The sequence below is a fragment of the Anopheles coluzzii genome, chromosome 2 (genome assembly GCF_943734685.1).
Source record: "Anopheles coluzzii chromosome 2, AcolN3, whole genome shotgun sequence".
NCBI classification, from domain to species: domain Eukaryota; kingdom Metazoa; phylum Arthropoda; class Insecta; order Diptera; family Culicidae; genus Anopheles; species Anopheles coluzzii.
The window spans coordinates 15,855,914-15,883,017 of record NC_064670.1 but is presented as its reverse complement, the minus strand read 5'-3'; the positions used below and the strand labels follow the sequence as shown (position 1 = coordinate 15,883,017).

The window sequence follows — 27,104 nt, the reverse complement described above, 5'->3', positions numbered from 1 at the left end:
CACTGGCACTGACTGAGTACTCATTATCCAGGTTGTATCCATGTGACTGTTACGATTACGCCATATTGAATTCCAGCAATTGAGTACAAACCAAGATGCATTTTAAAATTGTTTTGTTTTCTTTTTTTATGTGAGTTTTTTTCTGGAATTCTGGAATCAAACAAAAAATCTTGAAAAACGCAGTATTTGGTACGTTTAGTTGGTTTTGCGAGTTTTTTTTTGGCTGATTCCAGTATTTTATTATTGCTTCCCGTAGTGTTTTAAATATTTTCCATGGTTTATCCTTCATGAGCTAATCATGGAGCTTGTTTTGCGTGTGGTTTTGTATGGAGTGTTGATACGATTTCAGCAACCGAGTCTGGCACCTCGTATTAAATAGCTGGCTAATATCGTTGAAGCCCCCAATACATGGAAATGCGATCAGCTTGCCGGAGCGCCTGAAGGTATGTAAACGCGTTGATCGCAACATACATACTTAACTAGAAAATCAGTTAAAACAGAACAAAAACATGTAAAATACAATCCGATCAATATCAATTGCATGTTAACAAAACCACAATGAACTGAAGTAAATGGCCCGTTGAAACCAAACGAGTTTGATTGGTTTATTTGGTCTGATAAACGTATAAACAAATAAATATAAGCATATTTTACAACATCTTTCCTACAAATTTGGACAGATATCAGTGCACCATGCTAAAAAAGCAAAGTACATTTCACAGGGCTCCATTGCGATAAAGGTAGTAGCAGTATCCGTATGCTGCTTGACGCTTTGTTTCCGCGTGAAGCGAGTGCGACTGACGATTGGCGCGAAGCTGAATAGCTTAAACGATGGTTCAACTGCCAGGTTTGAAACACGAACAAAAAACACACACAAGTATACTTGCAACAACAAAAACAAAACGGAAGACTTACCTGTGCTGCTCGAGCAGAAGAAAATAATCATCCACAAGATGCACAATATGTGTGCCTTCGTCATTGTCATTTTGAATGCGCTCATCCCCGCACGGTGGGAAACGGTGTTCCCCTGCCCGGGGTGAGTTTCCTTTGCACAGCCGTGCCGTAATCTGTTCCGCTTCCTGCTTCCCGGGGTGTTGCGCTCTCGACCACCCGGTTGCCCTCTTCGCTCGCTCAGAAGAGTTTCACTCGCTTCCGGCCATTCACAAACACTTATTTTGGTCCTTGCCTACACACATACACTCACTGACACACACACACATTCGCACGCATTCTCTCTCTCTCTCTCTCTTTATCTCTCTTGCAACTTCTTCTCGCGTCGCTCACTCGTTCACTCGAAATAAGCCGATTGGATTGGCTCACACGAGAGAATTGCGGGCACACCTACACACATATAGAGCGATTGGAGACACACATTTGCATATGGCCAATTGCACTTTTCCACTTCCACCGTCACGGTGCATTATCTTTCGCTGCACTGCATCTTTCAAATGCACTTGTGTTGCCGTCACCGTCGGGTTCGTTGTCGTCGTCGTCGTCGTTGCTGGGTTTACGAAGGCTAGGAGAGAAGTGGGTTACTTTTTACTTTCTACTACACTGTGTCTGCTCACATCGGTGATGCCAGCATCCTAATCCCCAACCTCCCCACCACCACGCTTCTAAAAGCACACACTGCCCCACCCCGACACTGATCTTGCAGTAAGTGCACCGGGAAGGGTCACACATACGCGTGCTGCTCACTTTTGCTGGCGCGGCACCGGCCGCGGCATGCTGGCGGACTGCTTCAAAACGCCAAAGGAAACACTCATCCTGCCACTTTGCATGATCAAAGGAATGGGGTTCGCCTTTCCCTCACAAGGCACCGACACTCTGCCACCGTTTCGGGGCTCGCTTGGCTTCCGTTTCCCGGTTTTGCTTCTACGGCTCCCGCAGTTTCTACCTGCGCTCGCTGCAGCTTCCCTGTGTAAAACGCTGCACGAAACGATTCGATTAGGCGGAAAGATGCACACCGTAACCGCAAAATGCTGAGATTCTTCTCGTGCTCGTGCCCCCTCCCCCGACCAAGGTAAGGTTCACTGGCGTCTTCGGCCCCTTTTCGAGAAGGGCGATTCGGTTCGTGTAAGTTGCACCGCGGTCACCACCAGCGTGCGATTGTGTCTTGCCGAAAGCGTGCGCGTGCGGGATCATGTGCACGTGAGCCCGCATCACAAACAGGGTAGCAATTAGATGCTAACCAGCATGGGCTTCTCTGGGAGGAAAATTTTCTAACACTACCGTATGCACTCACACACACACACACACACGCACAACAAGTACAGCCGGTGTTTATGCTTGTGCGCTTGTTTTTGGGGCTTGATTTTATCTGTTCGTTTCTGTTCCGAGCTTTAGCACCCTGTGGGTGAATGGAAATTGCTGTTCCACTTCCGGGATGTTGTTTTTTTTTTGTTCTCTTTCTATCTCTCTTTGCTTTTCCCCCTACCCTTTTTGCTCCCTGTCCTTTTATTTTGTGTGATTTCTTTTTTCTCTAGCCCGTTTTATATCACTCGCGTTTCCGTACCGGGTCCGTGGTTGCTGCCGGTAGCGTTTGCTGCTTTGAATATTTTATTATTTTCCCCGCTCGCCCGAATCCCACGGGTAGAATCATGGAGCAGAGCGCTCGAGCGCCGGAAAACCGATGCAAACGGCAGAGAGCGCGAGCGGAGGTCACTCGGTGGTTCAACAACAGTGGAACCAAAAAAAAAATCGCTTCTCTCCGGTGTATCTGTTGCACACCCGCAATGCTGTGTTGTGTTGGTTCCGCTGGTTTTTGTTTTTCCTCTTCTTTTTTTTCTTTTGAGTTTAATTTTACAAAGCTTCACTCTCCTCCCCCCCCTCCCCCCCTCGACTAACGACCGTCAACGGGTGGAAGATTTTCCCGGAAAAATCTCGTTTCACGAAAACCACACCGTGGCCACCTTGCACGCCTCTCTAGGGGGATATATGTATGTGTGTGTGTGTGTGTGTGTGTGTGTGTGTGTGTGTGTGTGTGCGGGCAAACCGTGCGGATGCGCTGACTGGATTAGGATAAGTTTATTTTCGCCTCACTAAATGATTCAAAACCCCCTAACCCGGTGCAACCCAGTGCAAACATTCGGGGACGGTGGATCACTGTGACCCGAACGCCCGGGTGGGCGTGTCGCGGGGGAAGAGTCCTGCGAGAGATCAGTTAGCGTGTGGCAACAGTAACGGTACCAGCAACACCGTCGTCTTCATTTTTGTTTTGTTTCAGTTTGTTTTTCCCCAGCTCAGCACAGTGCACCTGGTTGGTGAGTCGTGTGTGTGTGTGTATTTATTGTATTGTTTTATAACTAGCACGATACCGAGCCGAGACACCTATCGACACACCGGAGGTAATCCTGGCCGCTAGTGTGGTGCAGCTTTCCCTTCCATGGACCGTGCCGGAGGTCTTGCACGATTGTGTGTCTGTGTGTAGCGTTTGGAAGCGATGGTGGGTTCCCACTCTGTTTGAGTATGTGTGTGTGTTTTTTTTTCTCCCTATCTGCCCCTCTTTTTTATCTCACACCTTACGGCCACGGATGCACTTTTATGTGTTTGTTTTTGCACCACACACTACACAAACCAGCACGCAATAAGCCTGTCCGCGCGTAGCACTACCGATTTCTGCACTTCCGGGCGCACAAAATTCACTTCACTGAACCCGATTCCGACCTTCCGGGCGTACCGTGTCGCGGTGTTCGCGTCCTGCTGCAATCTCGCACGGCCTCGGGACCGGTGCGGCCCTTCGGGCGTTCGGCTGCCTTCCCGCCCTGTGTGTGTGTGTGGCTTATCGGTGCAAAAGCTAAACGATCTGGAACGTGTGGGTACCACGGTGATAGTGCCCGCGACTGATACACACCTCTCCTTGCACGCCACGTCCGTTGGCACTGCCAATTTGCCAAGTCACTCGTGTGCAGTTGCAGCTCAGCTCAAATACGGATGCTTACGATCGATCGGTCGGGCTTTTCGCAATTTATTTATTTCGCTGCCGCTGGTGCTGCTGCGCGAGTGTGTGCGCCTCGTCTGTCTTCGCCTCGTCCCTGTTCCGGTCTCGCTGATTGAACGCTCATCTGAAAGAGGGACAAAAAAAGAAGGTTTAGGTTAGTACAGTGGTAGCGGTGGGGGAGGCGCAAACAAGCGCGTATGATCATGCCCGCGCCATGATGTACGGTGCACCAAATTGATTGGTTAAATGAGAGGGTCTTGTTTGACGAGTGCAGTAGCGACGAGCGAAAATGATCCCGTGTGCACCACGTGTGAGCACGGTGCACGGCGCTATTCGTGCCTTCGTTAAAGGGAACCGGAGGAGCAGATATCGTTTCGCGAATTGTTGCTGCTGTTTGGTTTGATTACGTTGCATTGCAACAAATAAAAGCTGGCTGGTGTGTTGCACCTGCCGAAGGGTGCAGGACGAAGCCAAACAATATATACTTCGCACACGGCTAACAAATGGGTGGGTTGTGTTGTTTTGGGTTTTATTTGCTGCATTCAAAGTTGATCGCAAACTATGCTCACGAGCTGATAGTATAACAATGATTCATAGTTGTTTTAGTAACAACATCTTATATAAGAGTGACTCGTTTTGTGTGAAAGGGGGAAGCACTGTTGTTTGAAGTTCTAATTTGATTTTGAATTTTCTGAAATAAAGTAAACTAAACTAATACAATAACTACGAAAAAAACATCCAATATAAAACTTTTTTGTAAATGCATACGATATGCACGTGCTCAATAGAATTCCTTAGAAATCCTTTAATGATTCTTATGATAATTGTGTTTTTGTTAAAAGAAAACAATTTTAAATTGGTTTTGCTAAAAAGTGTTTGTTTCCTTTAGAGAAACGAGCCCGCTAAACAGCATCCGTGCTTTCATCTTGCCCGGTACAACGCGGCATGTGGGTGCATGGGCTTTGGCAATTCCTCACGTCCGCCTCGTTTGCCAGCTTGGTGTGGGTTGTGCAATTATTTACATATCCAGCGCCGTACGCCACCGAAGCCGTCGTCCCACACATTAGCCACCCGGTGGAAGCAGCGGTACGTGTGTCTGCTTTTCCTTCCCCCAACCAAATCAACCACCACAAGAAGAAGTAGAAGAAGAAGGAGAGGAAAAACATTTGCTGCTATGATTTTTTATTCCACGTTTGATTCCACGCCGCACCGGACGGAACGGGCATGACAGACACGCCAAGCCGAAAAGTGCCCCGAACCCCTCGACAGCGGAAAAATCAACACGTCATCCCAAAACCGACCCACCCAAGTTAATGGGAGGGTGAGGTGAGGGAGGAGGGTGGACGTGGTGCAGGCTTCTGCTGCTGGTTAACGAATCGGCACAACCGTAACATATTACATCAAACAAGTACACGAACCATTTGCTAGCGAACAAGCACATACATACACCGGGAAAACCTTCCAACCACCCTCGAAACTAAAACTTCGCCCTACCCGAGACGTGCTTATGTACATCAAACGGATTGAGCAAATGTTGCCCATCTTGTTTGGGTGGTGCCGGAAAGAAGAGAAATAAAGAGAAAAAAGAGAAAAACAAAACCATAACACACCCTCCCAAAACAGTACACAAACCGCAATAAAGATGTAAAAACATTTGCGTAACGAAAATTTTAAGCATCCTCGTACGTGTACGGCAACGATTGCTACACTATTGGCTGTAGTGTGTGTGTGTGTGTGTGTGTGTGTGTGTCTGCATATGAGTGTGACACGGTATGTGTGTAGGACACAGGAAGCCAAACACACGTGACAAGTTGAAGGAGTTCCCCCGTGTCAATCGCAATAGCGGTGGAACAGTAAGGGCTCCGTGCCAGTACCGTGAGGTTGGAAGCGATCGGGAAAACTGTAAAAAGAAAATTTACCACGCAATAGGGTATGGAACAAGCGGGTGGTTTGGTACAGCAACACACACATACACACACACACACCTTATGCTTGGCATATTATTACGCTTTTATGATTGTCAAAATTTCGTTCCATCACGCGATTCCGGAACGCGGAACGATATGTGTATATGGCTATGTGTATACGGCTGATAGAGCCTGTCAGTGTTGGAGATGTTTGGCCATAAAATAGCGTGGAATTTTTATCTCCCCACAACCGCTCGAGCTGTCCATTACATGTTCAATTGTGTTTGCCAATAAATTAGCTTTACTGCTACCACTACTGCACGGGCGAAGCGTAGTGCTTAGTGTGGTTGGTGCTCGGGAAATTGATGGGCATTGTGGTCGAGCTGTTGTTGTGGCTGCCGCTTGTAGTGTGAGCAACTAATCAGAAGGCAATTTTAGAAATTCTCAGCAAAACACACACCTGGATTGGTATGGCAATACATACAAGGAAGAAATTCGCGTAGAAGATTGCATCCGGTGCAGCGCTTGAATATGCTTGAAATGTGCATTCTGCATGACAGGAATCATAACGAACTCTGCTGCTCATCGTCATTCTTTTTCCCTTTTGATGCAATTTATACACTTCATTTATTGCCCATCGAATGTGAGCTGTCAGCTGCAGTTAAGCGTCTTCTTAATTGGGGAAGTTGTATTGCTTTAAACAGGAGAAAGATATCTATAGAGTTTGAGTATTAAGTCGTTGAATATATGTTATTGGGGCCCTCCGTTTGAAGCTCGTAGGCTGAAATTTCAGCCTGTCAGCTATTTCCATTGTATAGCAGTTTTCGAGCAGCTATCTAAGTGAGTACAGGTGGGCTTATCCCAAGGTGTATGAATTTAGAAGGCCGATTTTTATCGCTTCTGCTTCTGAATGAAAATTGTAAGGGTGTTTTGAATATTCGTCTAGAAAGCTTGTTTGAGAAAAAGTGTTCACCCGTTCTGCCAATAAGTGATGTTCAAAATTGGTTATGAAAAAATGCTATGAGACCACCTGGACTACATACACTTTGATTCCAGATTCCACTACCTGATCTCTTTAATGCACCTTGGGATAAATGTAAACAACACCGTGTTTTCGAGCAGGTACTCGAATCTAATTCTAGCTTTTAGGCTGAAATTTTCTAGACTGAAAATCGCAGGCTAGTTTTTTGTGTGGTTTTGTATGGATTGTTTACATGATTTCAGCCTCCAACTGTCAAACTCCATACAAAAAACTAACTAGAATCGTAAAGGCCCTCATTAACAGTATTTGATCTCGCTGGATATTAGTTAAAGTTATTCAAACAAACGTTAAGACTTTTTTTCACCACATTAAAGATACCAGAAAAATGAAAAATCACACATTTGGCTTCAGAGCGTTTCCCTCGAGACAAGCCCTAATGCCCAGCGCGTCCGAGGTTCGATGATTTGGCAAATTGTTCTGCCTCTCAATACGCTAAACGGTAAATAGTGGGACAACTTGCACAAATCTGCTGCCAAGACGATAAGTTGATTTATTTTTATTAATTACATCATCAGTGGTTCAAACTTTTCTCCCCCCGAGGGGATGGGAAGTCGACGACGAGCATGATGTGCCTAGTTCGCTTGCACTTTTGTCACTTGCAAGCGCTGCTTACTATTCGATGAACCAAGCAGATTTTTCGGGCCAGACAGCAAGGGCTGCTGCTGTCCCCGTGCCCGATTTTGTGTATGTGTGTGTGTTTGTGGTGTGTGGTCGCGAACGTGACATTTCGAAACGCGTACACTCAGCTTATGATGACCGTACCGGCATGCCTTGTAGGCATCTTTCTGTTCTCCCTTTTCCTATCCTCACCAAGTGCCGACCGCTGTCCGGTAAATTCGGCGTTGGTTGCGTTTGACGAATTGCTGACCAAAGCTGAGCAATGTTTTTTTTTTATTTACTCTGCTTGTTTTTTTTTTTGCACATAGCAAGAGACCGACCGAACCGTGGCTGCGTTTGTGAAGCCCTCCAGCACAGGGCGTCGGGGGCGATGACATGTTCCAGCGATGACCGCTTGTTCGATCGATTTCGACACACCGGGACAAACCGTCAGCGCCGAAAAACAGCGTCAAAATCATGCAAGCGGGAGCGCTGTCAGCTGATTGGTGATGATTGGTGATTGTGTTATTAGATTTTTCAGCCTCGGCCGCGTTTTGCTGGCGGCAGGGAACTTAGCTGCTGAGAAGTGACACTCACGCCATGAGCACGGGACACGTTCCAATGACTGGAACTGTCAACAGAATTCATCGCTCAAATAGAAGGGCCAGGACAGCCATCCAGGACATGAATTTTGGGGCGTGACGATGATACTTCACTTCCGTGCCAAAGGTGATCGCGGTTGGGGATAATTTGTTTCGCTGCTTCGTTTTGAGTGTAAAATGTACTTTAGGGTTATAGTTGTTGAAACTATTTGTTGTATTGAATTAATCCTTTTTTGATTGATTTTAGACGAAGTTTTGATACTAAAATAATGTCTTCCCATTAGTTTGAAGGTCAGACAAACAATCAAACTACGTGTGGTACCAAATTGTTGTTTAAATATGAGTTTTTAGGGCACAGTATATCCACTTTTTTGTGTTGACTTCACGTTTTAGGATGCTTCAAATTCAATTATCAGGCTCAGAATAAGATTTTGAAAACTAAACTGAATTAAATAGGTACCTTGGACTTTTATTTTAGGTAAATTAAACAGGAAACGTTATAGAAAAATAATTCAATATCACATTTTCTACTTGAGATGAGTTTTAGTGATTGAAAAGACATGCAAAAGGCGGGCAAAAAAGCACATTTAGTTGGTTCTAATAATCAAATTTATTAAACAACGCATAGCAAACATAACAAAACAACAACATAACAAACAAACTCAACCTTCCAAGTTTGCATGAACATGTTGGGCTTGAATATCTATATTGCGGTGAAGCAAAGTTTGCCGCACACTCATCCTATTCTCGTTGCTTGCTTCTTTTGTCGGTGTATTCATCCATTATCAGGCTGATGCAATTAGCAAAGCCTACCAATACTTTTAGACCCCACACTGCGGTAAGCGATCAACGTATTTGCTTGCTTGGAACTTGATAAAACAAGCACCACACACACACACATACAGCTCACAATGTTCGAGTTGCACAAACTACTGCTAAACAAAAAGAAAGAAAATAAAGCTAGTGGAAATGCAAGTCCGGAAGCTGCGGCATGCTGCAGAATGTTGCAAAAACAACTATGAAAAAAAAAAAATAACCCACAAGATCGTCAACTATCACGATGCTCTGCTTCTGCAAAGTTCGACGAATTGACTTCGCAGCGAACCGACCGGCAAGTCGGTTTGGTGCAACTTTGAACGCTGATGAATTTCGTACCAATTCTTCGCAGGTTGGGCGCGTTCGGTTCATTTTTCGGGCAAGGGCTGAAGTTTCCTCTTGCCTACCTTCTCGCTGCTATGCACCACAAACCCGAGCTGCACAATAAAGTCCCTGCCAACCGGTTGGCAAGTTGGGTCCGCCCGCAAAACTTTTGGCAAATCGATGCGCGCGAGAAATAGACAAATAGTTAAATAACAAGGAAACTTTCTTCGCAAAACAACACCCCCAACATCCATCGCACGTTCGACGGTTTTGGGCGCTGACGAAACTTGCGTTCCGCACCCAAGCACCCAAGATCGCTACACTGAGCGCTGCGTGCGGGTGGTGAGCCGTGTTGCTCGAGTGCTACGGAAATGCCCCGCGCGCCCAGCAACCATCACCCAGGGAAACCCGCCCCAAAAAAAGGCCTATCGAATGGTTCGTTTAGTTGATCGCACCTCCGCAAGTGGATTGATCCCTCGTCCTTCCCCGTAGGTTGTTGTGTTGTTGCGGCTCCGGCCGCCGCTTGCCAAAACTTGTCAACGAAACTATTGACGCATGGCTTCATGGCATGGCATGGCAACGGTTGTTTGCGATTTTGCCCGTGCCCGAAGACACCAGAAACCATTGGCGGTGGCATTGAGCTGAACAAAATCTATGACAATTGTGCTCTCGTGAAAGCATTAGATAAAGCCTGCACCATTTGCAAGGCTACGGTATGCCATTATGTTAACGCTTCGAAATGAAGCGGGACCCTATAAAGGGCACCGGCTTCGCGGCTTCATTTGTGCATCTGTGCCGGGTAGCAGGAGGCAGAGAGCAGAGACAAAAGGCGAAACAAAAACAAACCTCAACCAACGGGTGGCTCACAATTGTGCACAAAAACAAAATTATGTGTGTCGCTCACTGCCGCCCTTGAGGCGCACAAGGAACTGCACACAAGGTTTCGCTCTTTGCGAAGGTTTGGTTTGGTCGGTTTCAAAGTTTTCCATTTGCGCCCGCTAGGAAGTGTGCTGGAAGCTTCGTCGAGTTCGTCCTTGGTCATTACGAACCCCGTTCCTCGGGCCCATGTTCCATCGCGATCGAAAAGAAAAACAAAGTTTCCCTCCGTTGCTTCCACTGTTTTGCGTGCATGTGTGCGCACGGTGAGAAGGCGCGCTTCGTTATCATGCCAACTTTGGCTGGAGCGATGGTAAAGTTTCTCCCCCACTCCCCCTTCCTCTCCCCTCCCTCTCCACGCACCCCACAACTCCATCCCATTGTCGTTATTTTCCAAACGGGTGTAGCATCTGCCAGTGTTTTTACTGCCACCCGTACTGGCAGCGGGTTAAGATATTGGAATGGGGGTTGCTTTTTTGTATTCCTCTCCCCCAGCACACCCCGCTCCGTTTTCCGAAGGCCTACACTGCATCTGCCAACTGAAGGAGCGGTGCACCGGAATGCAGCACCGGCGGGTGGTGGGATGAATCGTTGAAAAGCGCTGCACAAGAAATAGCTTTTAGTGCGCTGTTTTCTTTGTGCGGTGCTGTGCAGCTTTTCTTCCACCACTGCTGACACGCTGTGACGCGGTAACGCGACTCGGTGGGGGACCCGCAGGTGAAGCGCAGGGGTTGTTATCGTCTTACCGGAGCTGAGTGGAGTGGAGGCGAATGAACTAAGCAGAAGAAGGGGAAAAAAAGAGATAGCTATAAGATTTCGCCCGATCGCGTTGCAACAATTTACTTCCTTCTGGCGTCCGGTGCGCACAACAACTTTTTGATATACTATCCCTACCGTGTGCTTGTGATGGGAGGGAGTGAGTGGTAGGATGGTGAGGCCCGAGTTAAGTTGAAACCAATGTAGGCTATAAATGGACAACGGTGGATTTTTAGCGGGTCCCTTGCAACGTCATGCTTTGTTGTTTGGCATTGAACGTCCACAAGGCAATGGATGATGTTGCAAGGGTTTAGCAAGAGTTTATTCACCTTTATTTTAAGCTATCTGGCTATACTACACTTACTGCTATTAAACCATATTGCTACCCTCCCTTACACAAATACAAAAGCATCGCAAGCATGCAATTGCGGTTAGTGGCAAACACTGTTTTGTTTGTGGCGGCATGTAATTACATTATTCCTAACCAAACAATCAACCCCAAAACCATTGTTGTGTGTGTGTCTTTCCTATGCGACAAAGGCAAACTCATTGGCTCAGCTGTCCACATCAGCATTGTATGGGCACGGGGGCTAGGGATAACTTTTCGCTTGCGCGTTAGACACACCGCCGAACGCTGCCCAACCCCTGGACACGATCGTCCGCTTTCGCTGTCTGACGGATGGGACAAAGTTTGCGGCGTAATGAAAACAAAACTCCTCTCGCCTCTCACACACACCCCCCCTCCCCCCTCCCCCTGCTACGGTTTGACATCATCGGTACGTTTTATTTGCTGCCAAGTTTGGCCTGTTTGGCCAAAGTTGCAAATGATTGACACTGACGCTGGCCGCTGGAGGGAAGTTGGTAAGAGCGAGCGGAGGCGGATGGGAGAGTGACCGGACACACACACACACATACACACACGCAGCTCTAGCTCAAGCAAAATATGTCCGGTAGCTGGGGATGGACTTTTGAGAGGTACCCCCTCTTCCCTTCCCAACCTATTCCCTATTCAATGGGTCTCTTTCAACTGTTCTGTAACGTTGGTTGGCCTTGTTTGGCTGTTTGGTTGGACCGATTTTCGTAAACAATTTGTACGTTCTGGTTTGTGTGTGTCTGTATGTTTTTGTTCTAGTTTGGAGTAGTATCGTGTGACTGTCCGGCAAGCTCTATTAGGCCATTTATGATTGCATATGCTGCATTTGCACCATGAAAGTGACGTTCGTTTTAATGAGCTTAAATTTGATATTAAGCTTACACAAAAAGAAAAAAGTTCCTTTCTGATCGTACATTGCATTTTCTCAATAAATATAATTGTAATTTTGCTTCTGAACTAAACTCAGAAGACCTGAATTAGTGCAATTTAGTCGTTTCAGCTAAATTTTCTCCAACTGAATATATAGCAAAAGTGGCAAGCCGAGAAATGATGAGTATGCAAGATGTTTTGCTACACAAACTTTGCTCCAAATGTGTTTATTAGCAGCAGCTTACAGTGCTGCCCGCGTTTCACCTTCTCGTCAATGACAGCATCTTCAAATCTTCAATCATCTCAACGGTGAGCAACCAGAAACCTTTGCAAACAAACGTCACGAATCCAATCAGAGACCGAATAAGCTTCTTGCATTCCCGTAAATAAAAAAAAATGAATGTAGCAAAAGTGAGCAAAATTTTGAAACGCAACGCGCGACATTGACACTTTTCCTTACTGGACGACTTTCCCGAGCCAGCATCTTGGAAAGGAAGGCAAAGCGAAAGGTGCAAACGCAAAAAGCATCTCTACCATTGCGTTTCGGCGGCGTTTGTGCATGCATGCACAGAGCGCTATAAAATTCATAGCTCATCTATATGCAAAGATGCTGCCGGTCGACACAGTCATCATCATATTGGTTTCATGCTGTTTCGTGGCCCTGCTCACCGTACGCGATGCACGTGCTGCGTGAAGGGTAGCAAAGAAAGATAGAGGAGCGAATGCAAGAAGAAGAAAAAAGAAGTTCACTAGCTTCTTCCCCAGAAGCGTCACGGCTCGAAAGCGGTGCAGCAATCACTCAACCCTACTGACTGAGTGACTGATTGACTGAGTTTTGGAAGTGTACTATTTTTTCGTTGTAACATGTTGATGATCACATTCCTCCGAAGGGATACCTTGTCCGAGCAACATCTGGTTGGAGCTTTTCCTTGGCAAAAGGTACAAACTTTAAGGGGATGTTTAAAAATAGCTAAAGCTATATAGCAAACTAACACACCAGTCCAGCGGGGAATGTTTGTGTTCATTCGAACGTTGAATTTATTTGCAAAACGTAATCTGTTGGAAAATGAAATGGGTTCGAACGCTATAAATAATGCGCCGTTTCATAGGCGGTGAAAGATATGTTATCAATTTCAGAAAGCACCTTTTCCTTTACGCAGCCTTCGCGCAAAATCTTCCTTTCCCATACTACACCATCATCGTTCATAAGCGCTCACACTATTATGATTGTCATTTCTCACCGTTGGTGGTACCAGTGGCTCCCCCCCGTTCGCTCCCAAGGGAGAACCGCTTTCGACAAACGGCTGATTTATAAGTGGCAAACAAAATGGATAAACACTCATCAGTAAACTGTGCATCGGTTTCCCCACACAACAGTGTTAAAAATATTCATAGCCTCATTTAGGACTAACAAGCGTAGGGCACCGGGGCAAAATGTGCCACCGGCTTTCCGAGCCCTTAATGGGAGCCAATTTTTCTCACTCTTATCCCCTCCCCAAAAAAGAAAAAAATCACCCACTCGCAGCGCGTTGAAAAAAATATGCCCACTCCCATTGCCAGCCCACACCGGAGAGACCCCCGCATTTAGCCCCACCACGATCAACGTGAGTGTGAGGCCTGCCAGCGCGAAACCGTCGGGGCGTTTTGTCTCCATAGCAACGGAACAGAAATCGTACGCGCATGGTGCCTCACATAAATAATCCATTCGTTTTCTGTCATGCCGCCTAAATGGGGGCAACTTATCTGGTAATTTACTTCTTATTTATATTACCCCACCCTTTCCCAACACTGTGTGGGTGTTCGAAGGAAGTGGGTGTATGTTTGGGGGTAAGTGATAGCCACCACCTTTTGAGCGAGAAAAGAAAAGAAAAAACAATAACCACCTTTTCCATCTTATCCGTCCTCACGCAACCACCGGTTCGTTTCCTAAACTGATGCCAAAAATGATTTACGGAAGCCTTGTGACAAATAATATAAAACAAACAAGGAAAGTAGGCGCACGCGAGAGAATGAGAGAGAGAGAGAGAGAGAACGCGATAAAGCATCGCTTTAACGTTAGACGGAAGCTGCGCCTTTGCTACCGTAGATGCTGTAGCGCTGGAAAACTCTTATACACACAAACACACAAACAAGCACAGCGAAATGGAAAACCAAACCAGTGAAAAACGATGAGCGGATACGGGTACCAAGGGAACGAAGGAGTACAGTGGAGTAGAACTGCCGGCCACAAACTTGTCACACGGGCATCGGCAACACAGGCATTCCAACACAGGGGGCAGCAGGTACCACTGCGCACGTTTTCACTCGCGAATAACATTTTCCAAATTATGATCCCATGATTGATGGCTCGTCAAGGGGTGGAACGTTGCTTCTACCGACATGCTGCACTGTTCCAAGAATATACACACACAGCCAGACGGTGCGTGCACTCTTTTCCAGCATGCCCACACATGTAGCGAATAACAGGCGCTCCAAAACAATGTCCGGTTCATCGATACGCAGGGCCCCAGTCCAGGGGTTAAACTTTCAGCATTCTGCTGCAAAACGACCGTCATCTGGTCGTAGTTGATTGAAGTTGAGCTATGATGAATATGAGCTATGAAAAAATATATGTCCATTGCATGGCAACACTGTGACCGTTCTGTTAAATAATTTCTCCAAAATATTAACCAACAGTTCCTGCTCATTCATTTCCTATCCATGTCTTTAATTACTACCAAAATAATAATGAACTCCACCGCTCATCATGGTAAGAGCACACTCCATTGTTGACTACCCACCATGTACGTCCGCCGCTTAATGTTAATGCTACAACGCCCCACTGTACTGTGTGTGTGCAATAAAGTAGAAGCAATTTATCGGTTGCCTCATCGGCCTACATCGGTCGGGCTCTCGTGTGATTTGACCCGCCCGGTGTCCAAGTGTCAGTGTCTGTTTGGTGCGCTTACCGTGGCCTTCGTATTAGGACGCTTTCTACCGCCTCCTGCCTGCCGGTCAGTTCCTCATTATTCCCAACCATTTGCTTGCCAGTCCCCTCGCAAAGTCTTCACATTCGCGTCCAATTTAACCTCCATTCCCCGGATGTATTTGCACGAAATTTAGAGCTCACCCTAATGGTGCCCTCGTTCCTCGCGTGCGTGCACGGTTCCGAGAACGGGGCGTGCAAACTTTGCCCGGCCAGCCCCGGTTAGCAGCCTCGCTGGCACACTAGCGCGCGCCCGGCACCGAGGGCTTTGGGATCATGTTAAGTAGACTGGAGAAACCGGAGCATTGATTTATTGGAAGCATAATCATACATCACAGTGACGGATGGGCGTCGTCGTCGGTCGTCGTCGGGTATCTGCGTGGATCTTCCGCGCCGCTACGCTAATATTCGCTCGCTCGTGGCGATGTTTCGCCTAGGGCCCGTTCGGGGCATGATGCTAACAATTTTTGACATACGATGCGACTCAACCGAGTTCACTCGAGACTGGACGAGAACGCACGTATCGAGATGGGGTAAAGGGGAATAGGTGCCGAACGTGCGACGCACGGTACTTTCATCAGTAGCTCCTATTCGAACCGAAGCATTCCAGGTTCGCTGCGTGCATTGCAGTGTGCTCTAACGCGTGGATATAGTTGTGCGCGGATAGATGAAACGAAAGCCCATGGTCAGTGGTCACCGTCGGTATGGAAAGTCAAAGTCATTATTAAACAAATTGACTTCAAACTTCTTGCCCGATGGTAAACGCAACGCGCGCACCGTCGATGATGGTGTTGGTCGTAGCAAAAAGGCTTTCCTGTATCCTGCCGGATCGCATGGCCCATGGACTGCTAACAAAACTGACTGCTGATGTATAGAAGGCCAGAGAGAGAGAGAGAAATCGCCATTCGGCCAGTGTGTACTGGCCACGAAACACCGGTGAAGGGGAGCAGCAAAGCGTTGGCGCCCCGGCTAGGCGGGCCGATCGATCGTGTGCGTCGTTGATCCAACGGATGTGTCGTTCCGCGATACTACACCAAAACCGAAACCGGGACCCGGCCTTGGTACGCTTTGACATTCAACCCATTGATGGATCGTTCGAAGCGTAGGGTAACAATATCCTCCAGAACTGACACAAAGTTCAGCAACCAAACGGCAACAGCACCAGCTGGACAGGAAAAAAAGTAATACCCTGCCTTGCGTATGATTAATTTTGTCTCCGTACGCACATGACACACCGACGGGGCCCAGTGTTTGGAGGCAAAAAAAAAGTTGCTCAAAATTGCTACCGACACACAAACGCAAAGGTTCAGTTTTAATTCGGAGTAACCGAGCAGGATGTAGCAAAAGCAACAACGCCCATCCCAAAAAAAGTACGAAATAAAAACAACCTATCACCTATTGACGTATGCTGCTGCTGCCAGTGTTGTACTCCGGCAACCAATCAGGAAAGGATGCGGTACCAGTAGGGCGCAAGGGTTGTGATGGAAATGTCTGCTCTTTGTGCTAACGAGAGAACCGATTCTCGGTATACCGTACGGTGGGAATAATTTGCTATCAAGTCCTATTGAATTTCACCTCTCCTCAATGTAATGTCAGCGGATCAGTGTGCTGGGAGAGCACAGGGGCAGCAAAAAAAGGGTTTGTTGGGTCGAAAGAAAATTAATGTTTTACCTCAGCACAGGCTATTGGAGGCAGGAATGCTTGCTACCCCAATACCATAGCCTTCCCTTCACTTCCCTCCCCCAGGGATGATAATGTCTCGTTTTATTATCGTTTACAAAAGCGGTCATATTTTTCACAGGACAGCAACCTGCCGGAAATGTGATTGCATTAAAAACACACATCTTTTTTGAAGGTCATTTTAAAACGATAAGGCCCCATTGTGGATGCGTTACCTTTATCGAAAAGGGGGAGTCATGTTTGGGGCGCGGGATATGTGCGTAGCATGGTTCTGGCGTGTAAATGTAAAGGCCGATAAAGTATCCAACGTTTGCGGGGCTGCTGGGTGAAGGGTTTAACGACCAAAACAATACATACCTTTAAATTGGTTTGCATGTTCATTCGCTATGTACAAAGAGGCATGTGTTTGTATGGGTATGCTTTATTGCTGCCGTAGTGATGCGTAATGTGTGAATAAGAACATAATGTTAAGCACCTGAAAAAGAAAAAGTAGTGTGCTGCTCCCACAACAATCCACTACACATCAAACCCACTCGATCATTGCGCAATCAAAGGAGGCCGAATGATCGATTGATTTTTAGCTGTTTTTTATTTTTTTGCTGTTATTGCTGTGTTGGTGCGTGTAAAATAAGTTTAATATCCGCACCACAACCGCCCACGACGTGCGTGTGCTACGTGCTCAATAAAGCTGTCACGACGTTTGTCCCTCCGATCACGAAAGATAATAATCACTTTTAAAGTACCGGGGCAGCTCCATTAGTAGGCGCAGCTTCGGCACACTAGACACACGTCACACGTCGAACCAGCTGCTCTCGGGTTGGTGAGCTCTGGCGCAGCACCGTACCAGCGAGCGGATTCGGGATTTTGCACTGTTCTCACTTGATTAATGCCCGGTGTTGTGTATGATTAATGACTTGTCAACCGTGATCCGAAAAGTTTGATAATATATTATGCGCCACATGATTGCCAACCAAAGAGCCAGAGCCATGTGTGTGTAAACGCGAGAGTGTGTGTGTGTGTGTGTTAAAATGTTGGGATTTTATTATCAACATGATTTTTTGTTTTTGCTAGAAGTAGAAAATCCTATTTGATTTAATAGAGTTAATTGTGCAATTCGCAACATTTTTATTTTGGACGATGTTTTTGGTGAACAGAAAACGAGCTCAATCATCCAGAGCGCAAGCAAACAAAGGTCGTTCATTTCCCTCAAAATTTCTCATTTTTTTCTCCACCCAAACACACGAAAGAGACGATCAAAATTAAAATTTATCATTGCGGTAAGTTTATTGGAAGCAACTATCACTTATTCTTCCTTCTGCTCCTCCTTCGGCTCGGGCTCCGGCGCGGCAAAGCGGAACGACAGCTCCGACGCAGCATGGTGTCCACCGTAGCCATGGTCGTGCACTGGCTGGCAGGGAACCTTCGCGACGGTCGGGGCACAGCCGACCAGCAGGTTGGCTCCGCACTTCACTGGGGCTGCATGACCACCGTACCCACCGTGGGCCGGTTCGTGATGAGCGGCGGGAGCCGTGTAGCTGGCGGACCGGTAGTGCATCTTCTTGTGCTCGTACCCACCGTGGGCACCGTGGGCCTCGTGTCCGTAACCATGTCCGCCGTGTCCGCCGTGTCCGCCGTGTCCGCCGTATCCGCCGTGTCCACCGTGTCCACCATGTCCGTGCGCTTCATGACCGTAGGCCTTGTGCTCGTGGCCACCGTATCCCTTGTGCTCCATATGACCGCCATGTCCGTAAGCCTTGTGCTCGTGGCCACCTCCATGTCCGTATCCCTTGTGCTCGTGGCCACCTCCATGTCCGTAACCCTTGTGTTCATGGCCGCCGTATCCCTTATGCTCGTGTCCACCGTATCCCTTATGCTCATGACCTCCGTAACCCTTGTGTTCCATGTGCCCTCCGTGTCCGTATCCCTTATGCTCATGGCCTCCGTAACCCTTGTGCTCGTGTCCACCGTATCCCTTATGTTCGTGGCCTCCATAGCCCTTATGCTCGTGTCCGTATCCCTTATGCTCGTGGCCTCCATAACCCTTGTGCTCCATGTGTCCACCATGTCCGTATCCCTTATGCTCATGGCCTCCGTAACCCTTGTGCTCGTGACCTCCACCATGTCCGTATCCCTTATGCTCATGGCCTCCGTAGCCCTTGTGTTCCATGTGTCCACCATGTCCGTATCCCTTATGCTCATGGCCTCCGTAACCCTTGTGCTCCATGTGGCCACCTCCATGTCCGTATCCCTTGTGCTCGTGGCCTCCATAACCCTTGTGCTCCTTGTGGCCTCCGCCATGTCCGTATCCCTTATGCTCGTGGCCTCCGTAACCCTTGTGGTCTCCTCCATAGCCGCCATACCCGCCGTGCTCCATGTGCCCTCCGTGGCCGTGTCCGTGCCCCTTCGCCTCGTGATGCCCGTACTCGTGACCACCGTGATGGCCCCCGTGCCCACCGTACGATCGCTCGAACGCCACCTCACTGTCACTGCTCGCCGCATCCTGGTCCTGGTCGCAAACCGTCCGCGTCACGCCATCATCGCCTAAGAGTTCGGTACATGCAACTGAGCGCTTGGCGCGGGAACTAGCACTCATCTCACTACCTTCGTCCGCCTCACCGTCGGCCGCATCCTCCGGCGCTAAGCTGCTCACTTGGTTGCCCTGGTCCACCGCTTCCTCGACGGCCGCGTCCTGGGTCACCTCCGCCGCGACGGCCACCACCTCATCGGTCTGAGCCGCCGCCCCATCCACAGCTTCCGCCGGTCGCAACTCTTTCTCTTGCACTTCCACCGGTGCCGCATTGGCCAGAGCCAACGCCACCACACACACTACACCGAGCACTTTGGCGAACTTCATTCTGCTGCGACGAACGTGCGGCAGATCGATACCGAACCACAAACTCAACTAGCCGCCAGTCACCAATTGCAGCCGTATTTTAAACCCGGGCGCTCGGGATCGATCGTTTGCCGTCAGCAAAATTAGCGAAAACGGGCGGGCGATTTTGCTCGATTGAGCGAGGTAAAGCAGCAGCCTTTTTTGCTTTGATTGATTTGGGTTCCACGGCTTTCCTAGCTGTCTCGCTGCGAGCGTCATCACTTTCTGGGGAATGGATGTAGGGCGGTTTTTTGTTTGGTTTTGCGTTTCTTTAAACTGAGAACAATAACAATTACTTATGTGTTCCGTTTCTTTCCGCCGTCGGCAGTGAGATGTACAGGTGTGCGCGTCTCTGCACCCGGTTATTGTGTAAAGATACAAAATTGCCGACCTAAACACGGACGAAAGCCACGATTCTCTGTAAACAAAAACGCCTCGGTTGCAACATTTTACAGGTTTGAAGGCAATTGGTACGATTTTTTAACAGTTAATACACTTAATCCCCTTATACGGTCGATCATTTTCGTGGCCCAATTTCTAATGCTTGTAACGAAAATAAATATGGACAAAATGTATCTAAACTTGCAGAAACATCCTTCATCGTTTCCGAAGCACACTCCACCTCCAAGCAGGTTCTAACAATTCCATCTACAACGGCATTCCTAATCAATGTTTTATCCTATTTACGGGAAATAGCAAAACCAATAGCTTTACGCAGAAAAAGCCCCTATCCCAAGCGCCCAATAATCCAACCAAGATTGAAATGAATTTGTTTGGACGGGCGAGTTTAGCAACAGGCACAGCCAGCCATTGCCGCATTGACTAATTAAGGCACGGTAAGCCGCTCGATTCGTGCAATACAATATTTATTCTCATTTCAAGCTGATTACAATTACAATCCTCGGCCAAGATTTGCCTCAATTATTCGATCATGGTACGCCAATGGAAAGGCAGACGAACCCTTCGCGCGTAGCTCATCTTCTGTCAATTTGCCAGAAGATTGCTAAAGGTGGAAGAAATTATTCATCGGAGGTAATGGGTACAGGCATTGATGCCGAAACTTTGCTGGGCTTATTATAATAAGTATGTAATCTTCATGTGGAATTGGTACAACAGAGTTTGAGATCATGTAAGTAAGCACTTAAACTCTTGTTTACAAACGTATTGTTTTGTGAGTTGGAAAATAACCTTTAATGTGAAAAATCCTTATGAACATTTCAATTAATTTAACAATAACGAATGTAAAGTCTCCTACATTTCAAAAGTTGTTGATGTTGTGTGAAGGAAATAGTTCCGCGTTCCACTCATATCTTCTTTTCTCATGGGGCCAACAAAAAAAACACGTGAGAACCATTCCTCTAGATAAACTTCATCTTCTCACGCAGCACACAAACTGCAGCTGAACGTGATCCGGTACGATGTTGAAAATTCTTCCGCAACGTATGCACCGGCATAGCAGCTCGTCTTTCGCAGCACTTCGTACCTTGCAAGGGTTTTTGCTTATTTTTCTTCCCCCAACACAGCGGAATGCAAACGTAAACGTTCTTTGCAAAACGTGTGCGGAAGAGTTCCAATTCTACCAAACGTACGGGGACACCGTTGTCTAGGGGACTGTTGGGGGTAATGTAATGTGCCGTCCTTTTTGCTCGGCTGCGGTTGAGCTGAGTTGCTACCGAATCGATTATTTGTTTAGTTTGCAACGTCAAACCTCCTTTTGCTTTTCGCTGACGCCTTCGATGGGGCCTCATTTTCTTTGTTTGTTTTCGCTGCTCCTCCTACGCTGAACCGAACTTAATCGAACGTTTGTTTGTCCGCTGACACAGGGCACGAGTTTCGGTTCGATCCAAGGTTCGGGGATCAAAAGCGGACGATTGTGTGATTTTTGGCCGTTGGCTTCCAAAAAATCCCCTTCACTCTGATAGGCTATACAATCTATAGGACTTTTGTTCTCTTCTTAAAACTTTAGGCTGACGAAAGTTTGGTGACTTGTGTTTATTGCCCACAAGCCTATGGTGAGCCTGTTTGCGCTACAGCTTGTAAGAATAACCCGTGACCAACCGCGCACAAATCGACCACGCTCGCGTTATTCGGAACAGTTTGCGTTATGGTTTTATGTGCTTTTCGTTAACCCCTTTCGGCTCGCAAGTGTGAGTTTCGTCTTCGTCATCGTCTAGCAATTTACTGCCCAATACTTTGCACAGCCACGAAACATGAAAATTTGCGTGCAGGTTTACAACTCCCGCACGGTTTCTGGCTCCTTTACCTTAAGCACCGACCAACGTTCAAGCAACACCAACAGCGTAGCATTTAAAAAGTTATTCATGCTAGCAAAAGCTAAAGCCAGCCAACCTTCTCGCAGGTTCTCAATAAACAGCGCTAGCACATTTGCGCTCGTACCAGGCTTTCTAATTCTAATTGAAGGAAGTAGCAACAATTTTCAACTTTAATCACCCAAATGGCAACGCTAGTTTCACCTGCAAAGAAGGCCCATTCGCGTTACGATCGGTAACTATTTCCCCCCTTCGCTGACGCGCTGCAAACCTCCTCTCCTCCGGCCAGTAAACAAGGCGAGCAGTAGTTCGTTGGCGTTTTAGCGTTGCTCGTTCGTGTCATTTAATGGCGTACAACGAGCCCGGGAAGAACGCCACTAATCGATTCTACTTTTAGCACATATGGCTCGCTCGAAGCGCTAGCAACCTCTGATGCCGTAACGCCTTTTACACATAACCTTTTCTCGCAACAACATAAACACATTTTCGTGTTGTATGCGAGCACAGGGAAGGGTTATGATACGGTTCGAAACGGGTGTGGTGCACTTACAATTTCAAACTTTTGGGTAACGATGCTTCGGTGTGAAGTTGAAGTAATTGAGCTAGGTACAGCTTACCTGTAGGGTTGACCTGAAACTGTTGCACCGTATGTGTTGAAAAGCCACACGATCATCAAGAGCACATTTAGCTCACTGAGCTCATGTATCAAACATGAAGTCATGAAGTCTGAGAGCAATAATAATTATTACTCTATAACTATACACTACTTTCAATGCATAAATGTTGTAAAAAAATCCAATTCAATCAACAATTCATTTGCTGCTTTAAAAACATTCACAGCCAAAACTTCAATAACACCGTTGGGGTTTAATGCTTTTATCAGCACACACTCTCGTTCCCTCTTACCAACCTCACAAAACACAAGTTTAAAGTTATGATGCTCGTGTAAACCATTCGAGCGGAAAGGTTCTTAGATTTCACGCGAAAGAAAATTGATCCTTGAACAGGGCTGCAAAACTCGCCGAGCCGAGTTCGGTTCGATTTCGTTCGTTTGGAGAAAAGTTTCCCATAAGAACCCAATAGCTTTCCCACACAGACGCTGAAGTTGTGCTGTACGCCCATTTGCAGCCGATTTTTCCAGTGCGAACTGTTTCCGAAACTCATTAGCAGTAAATTTTACAGCCAACATATTGATTTCCCAGGTGTGTGAGTGTAGGCTGCCCGAAAGTTATGCTACCCGCGGGCGCACGATTTGAGCCGGTTAATGGAAACCGATGTTGGATCGAACAGGGCAGCACCTTCTGTCAAAGCAGCGACAGAGTGGCATGGCAAGTTTGTTTACGCTCTTGTGTTCCTTATTTCAGTACTCTCGAACGGCGCAAAAAGTTAGACGAAAAGCGAATATACAGTAAAGTTAAGGCTAGTGAAGCACTGAAATGCTATACTGTAGGTAGAATCATTATTATCTTAAGCTGTTCGGGTTTATTTTCCACCAAGAATTTTCGCCCGTTTTTTCCCCCAATCAATATGGAATCTTCCGGATGCTTTCATATGCAATTTGCATCGTATAAATGTTTCAACCGTCAATTTCATTGCAATTTCTATGACCGATATTGTGCCCATCCATTGCAATCAGAACCATACAAACACTTACTATTCATTTTCTCATGCATGAGGTGTGCATTATGCCGGCTTTATAGGACAATCTGGCCAATCTTGAAGCGAATCGAGGCAACAACAACAACAAAAATCGTTCAATGCTTCCTATCTCGGCCGGCACAAGCACCCTAATGCTATCTAATCCAATTTTTCATTTTCAGACTGTTGTTTAGGTGAAAAAATGCAAAACGATGCCAAAACGCAGTGACCCCGCCTGGTCTGGTGCCATCACAGTGAGCAGGACAAGACACACACGCATCCACAAGCAAGCAAATGATTCTTCACGGCACTATGTTTACACGCTAACACCCACAGCCTCGATGCCTCGATTCGATTACCCCCCGAAACGTAACCAGGGCGGGAAGGATTGTTTTTCCTCCATCCGGACTGAGCTGCTTATTTTTTCTCCTTCTTCTCTTTATCGGAATATGACTGTCCGACGGGTTAGATATGCGTACGGAATTATAAGCGGCTCAACTTTAGCAACAGCAGTAAGCAAAAAAAAAGCGGTCCTGCACGTTCGTGAAGATGTGTCGTCCGGTGGAAATAGTTTTTTTTGTCGGGTTGTTGTTATGGCCGAGGACATCCAAGGCGGAAGTAGAACGAAGAACGCTAGCATTGAGCAGAAATCGACTATCGATTTCGATACGAGTCCAGGGTCTATAAGCTTCCAAACCATAATCTCCCTCGTATGCGTGTGTGTTAGTGCCATTTTTCGGTATTTGATTCTATGCATACAAGAGGCTGTTCTAGGATGTGTGTGTGTGTGTGTGTGTGTGTGTGTGTCGATGGTGAAGTTGGAAAAACTTACGACGCGATAATCCGAAATTGCTTTCCTCCCACTTTAGTTTGCATGCGAATCGAATCAAAACGTGTGCCCAAGGTACCGGATTTAGTCCTTCGAGTTGGCGTTCGTGATCCTTCGTTGCCTGCTTGAAAATAATTTAGTTTCCTTTTGGCTGATTGTAAGCTAAATCGATTGAAGAAATGCGCTACACAGGTTCTTGTTAAAATCATGCCGAAAATTTTGAAACAAGCCATGTTACAGAGAGATTATACCGCATACAGATAAAGTTATAGAGGCTCGCAACCGAATTGCACATTTTTGTATGACGTGAACAATAGCTGAAACAGCATACTTTTGCTTTAGTCTTTTGTCTGAATAGTCTGATTATATTTCCCATTAAACGTCTCCTTTTAGTGAACATCAATCTGTAGCACTATATTGGATAAAATGATTATTGAAGATTGTTTAAGGGCCTAATGGACGAGCTCGATAACTCCTTATCTTCCACCTGACCTTTATACATTCCCGTTCGTGCGTCTTGTGTGGTATACCTGATATTTTGTTTACTAATCTTTTCCAGGAATAAAATACGCTTCGTTCATTGTTGACCGTGGTTAACTTACCGTAGTTAACGTCAATTTGTCTTCTCCTGGCTGAAGATAGTTGTCAAAATAGCATTAATTATTAACCCCATATCAATGGTAGACACTTCATTTTTTATTCAAGACGATGGACCATGCCGCATTGTCTATTACTGTCTGTTAAGTATATACTCATGAAAATTTGGAACCTTGTACTCATAGTGTTGATTTCGTAACGTGTCGTCCAGGTAATTTGAGCCTCAATTCGTCTGGCTTTCCATTCGACAACGACACATTTCTTTGGTTTCCTTCGATCGGTTCTGACAAATTTTGACCATAATAACCATTTACCACGTGCCATTGCTACTGCTTTTCGATGGTTTCCCATATGTTATTCTTTCCTTCTTTTGGTTTTTGTTGAAATATACTGTTCGATATTGGATACATGGTTGCAGAGAGCATATTTTTTTTTTATTTAAACACATCCAAAACTGCTTCATACATTTTGAATCCGGTTCAACGGCAACGAAGGTAACACATTCTGTACAATGAACTTGAAACTTCATTGATCTTCTATATGGCGAAGCCACCGAAATCCCTCCCTAGCTTCGTATTGTTTATGCTGAACATGTTTTTTGTTTCTTTCTTTTTCCATCGCCTCCCCAGCAAATCCCCAAGCTTGTTGTGTTGCGGTTTCTCAGCCGGCACAAACACTCTTCGTATTTTATGATTGCGCAGAACCCGGCCCCAGCATGGTATCCTTTCAAGCCCACCGCACACGCCCGGGGTGTATGGTTTACAAAGTTGAACTGCCTGGCAGCATGCAGCATTTAGACCCGCATTAAGATGGAATTTCATCTTTCGCGGCCATCGGGCTCCGAGGGGAACCAGTTTCTGTGTGTATGCGATGTCACATAATTTACATTTACCATCGTTTATTATTTGCAAGGAATTAGCGTCGCGCCAATGGAGATTGGGTCCATGGTTTGTAATGTTCCATCAGCAATGTGAATGAGGTCTGGACAAGCATGGATTTAGTCTGGATGTTTTTTGAAGATGTATTGACTACCTTTTTCACTATATTTAGTACGCACTGATAATGTCAACAAAGCAAACATCAAATTTATTTATTATCGTTGATAAGCTCGAAACAAGAAACTACAGGAAAATGGAACCTATTTCCACTATCATCGTAAAATTCCATTATTTTCATATAGCTTCTAGCGTAAAGATCATGCAATACAGCATCACTAAAACATACTTCTCCTTGCAGCACTTTGTCCCACCCAGATGAACCCGCCAGGCTAACAATACACCGACATCTTTGGATTGCACGTATCGAGAGCTGCAGCAACAGTGCGTAATACGGCTAATGCAATTGCTATCACGTCATGTGTCCGACACGAATAGGTAAGATCTATTTTATAAATGAATCATCCGACGCACACCGTCCGTATTCCGTAGGGCGAGGACACATGAAGCAGCAATACTAACCTAATTTTCCTTCTTAGGTACCGGCGAAGCAAGACTCCACCGGAAGCGGACTGCCCTTGCAAACAAAGCCGTATGTCCGTAAACATAATCTTTCGTTGCATTCTGCACGAAACCGAGCGAAAAGCGGGCGGCCATGGAAAGTGGCCGACACACCTACACACACACACATGTCGGAAGTAGTCAGTAGCTCGAGGAGACAGGAGTCGAGGAGACAGAGCAGAGCACAAACCGGATGAACGTCAGCGTAAAACGACAGGTTGATACTATCACTCACTTTGTCTGTCTATTACTGGTCACGTTACACCCGGCCGGGTAGTAGCACAATGAGCGTTGCTTTTATCCTCCTGCTACCCGGGCTGGCTGTATTTACAGTCCTGCCATCGAGAACGGGCCAGTCAGACCAAAGCGCGAGAGTGCCACTCAGGCCATTGTCGGGGGCGCAAATGCAGCGCTCTGCAGGGCATACCGGCTGTGCGTGACCTTAGCAATTGTGCCACGTACCATCGCCCATCTTTTCAAGTGATCCTTCGAGACAATGTGTTCCACTCCTACAGTATCGCCCCATGCCGCGGGAACATGGGATCGAGGTCGAGTGCGGGCAGGGAAAGGGAGATACATAAATGGAGGAGTGGAATCGTGCCGCACGCTATGCGGAATTAATGTGGCGCTTATAAATTATTGATTCAATTATAT

General features: G+C 46.7%; 2 protein-coding genes across 7 annotated transcripts in view; both read right to left on the bottom strand.

Annotated features, from left to right (window-relative positions):
• LOC120948803 (serine-rich adhesin for platelets-like) overlaps positions 1-27,104 on the bottom strand; it is a 188,658-nt gene that overhangs the window by 73,864 nt on the left and 87,690 nt on the right. For 3 of the 6 annotated variants that reach the window (XM_040365516.2, XM_040365521.2, XM_040365518.2), the window contains exons 4-5: positions 3,521-4,064; positions 916-1,516 (exon numbers count right to left, since the gene is read on the bottom strand). In XM_040365516.2, coding sequence (XP_040221450.2) covers positions 916-1,000 — 85 coding nt within the window. In that variant the 5' untranslated portion in view covers positions 1,001-1,516; positions 3,521-4,064. The remainder of the gene's footprint in view (positions 1-915; positions 1,517-3,520; positions 4,065-27,104) is intronic. The other 3 variants (XM_040365520.2, XM_049611243.1, XM_049611244.1) reach the window with 3 other exon arrangements.
• On the bottom strand, positions 17,566-19,903 carry LOC120951898 (uncharacterized). Its single transcript, XM_040370898.2, has one exon. It carries the CDS (start codon positions 19,600-19,602, stop codon positions 18,052-18,054), a length of 1,551 nt encoding a protein of 516 aa, XP_040226832.2. The 5' UTR covers positions 19,603-19,903; the 3' UTR covers positions 17,566-18,051.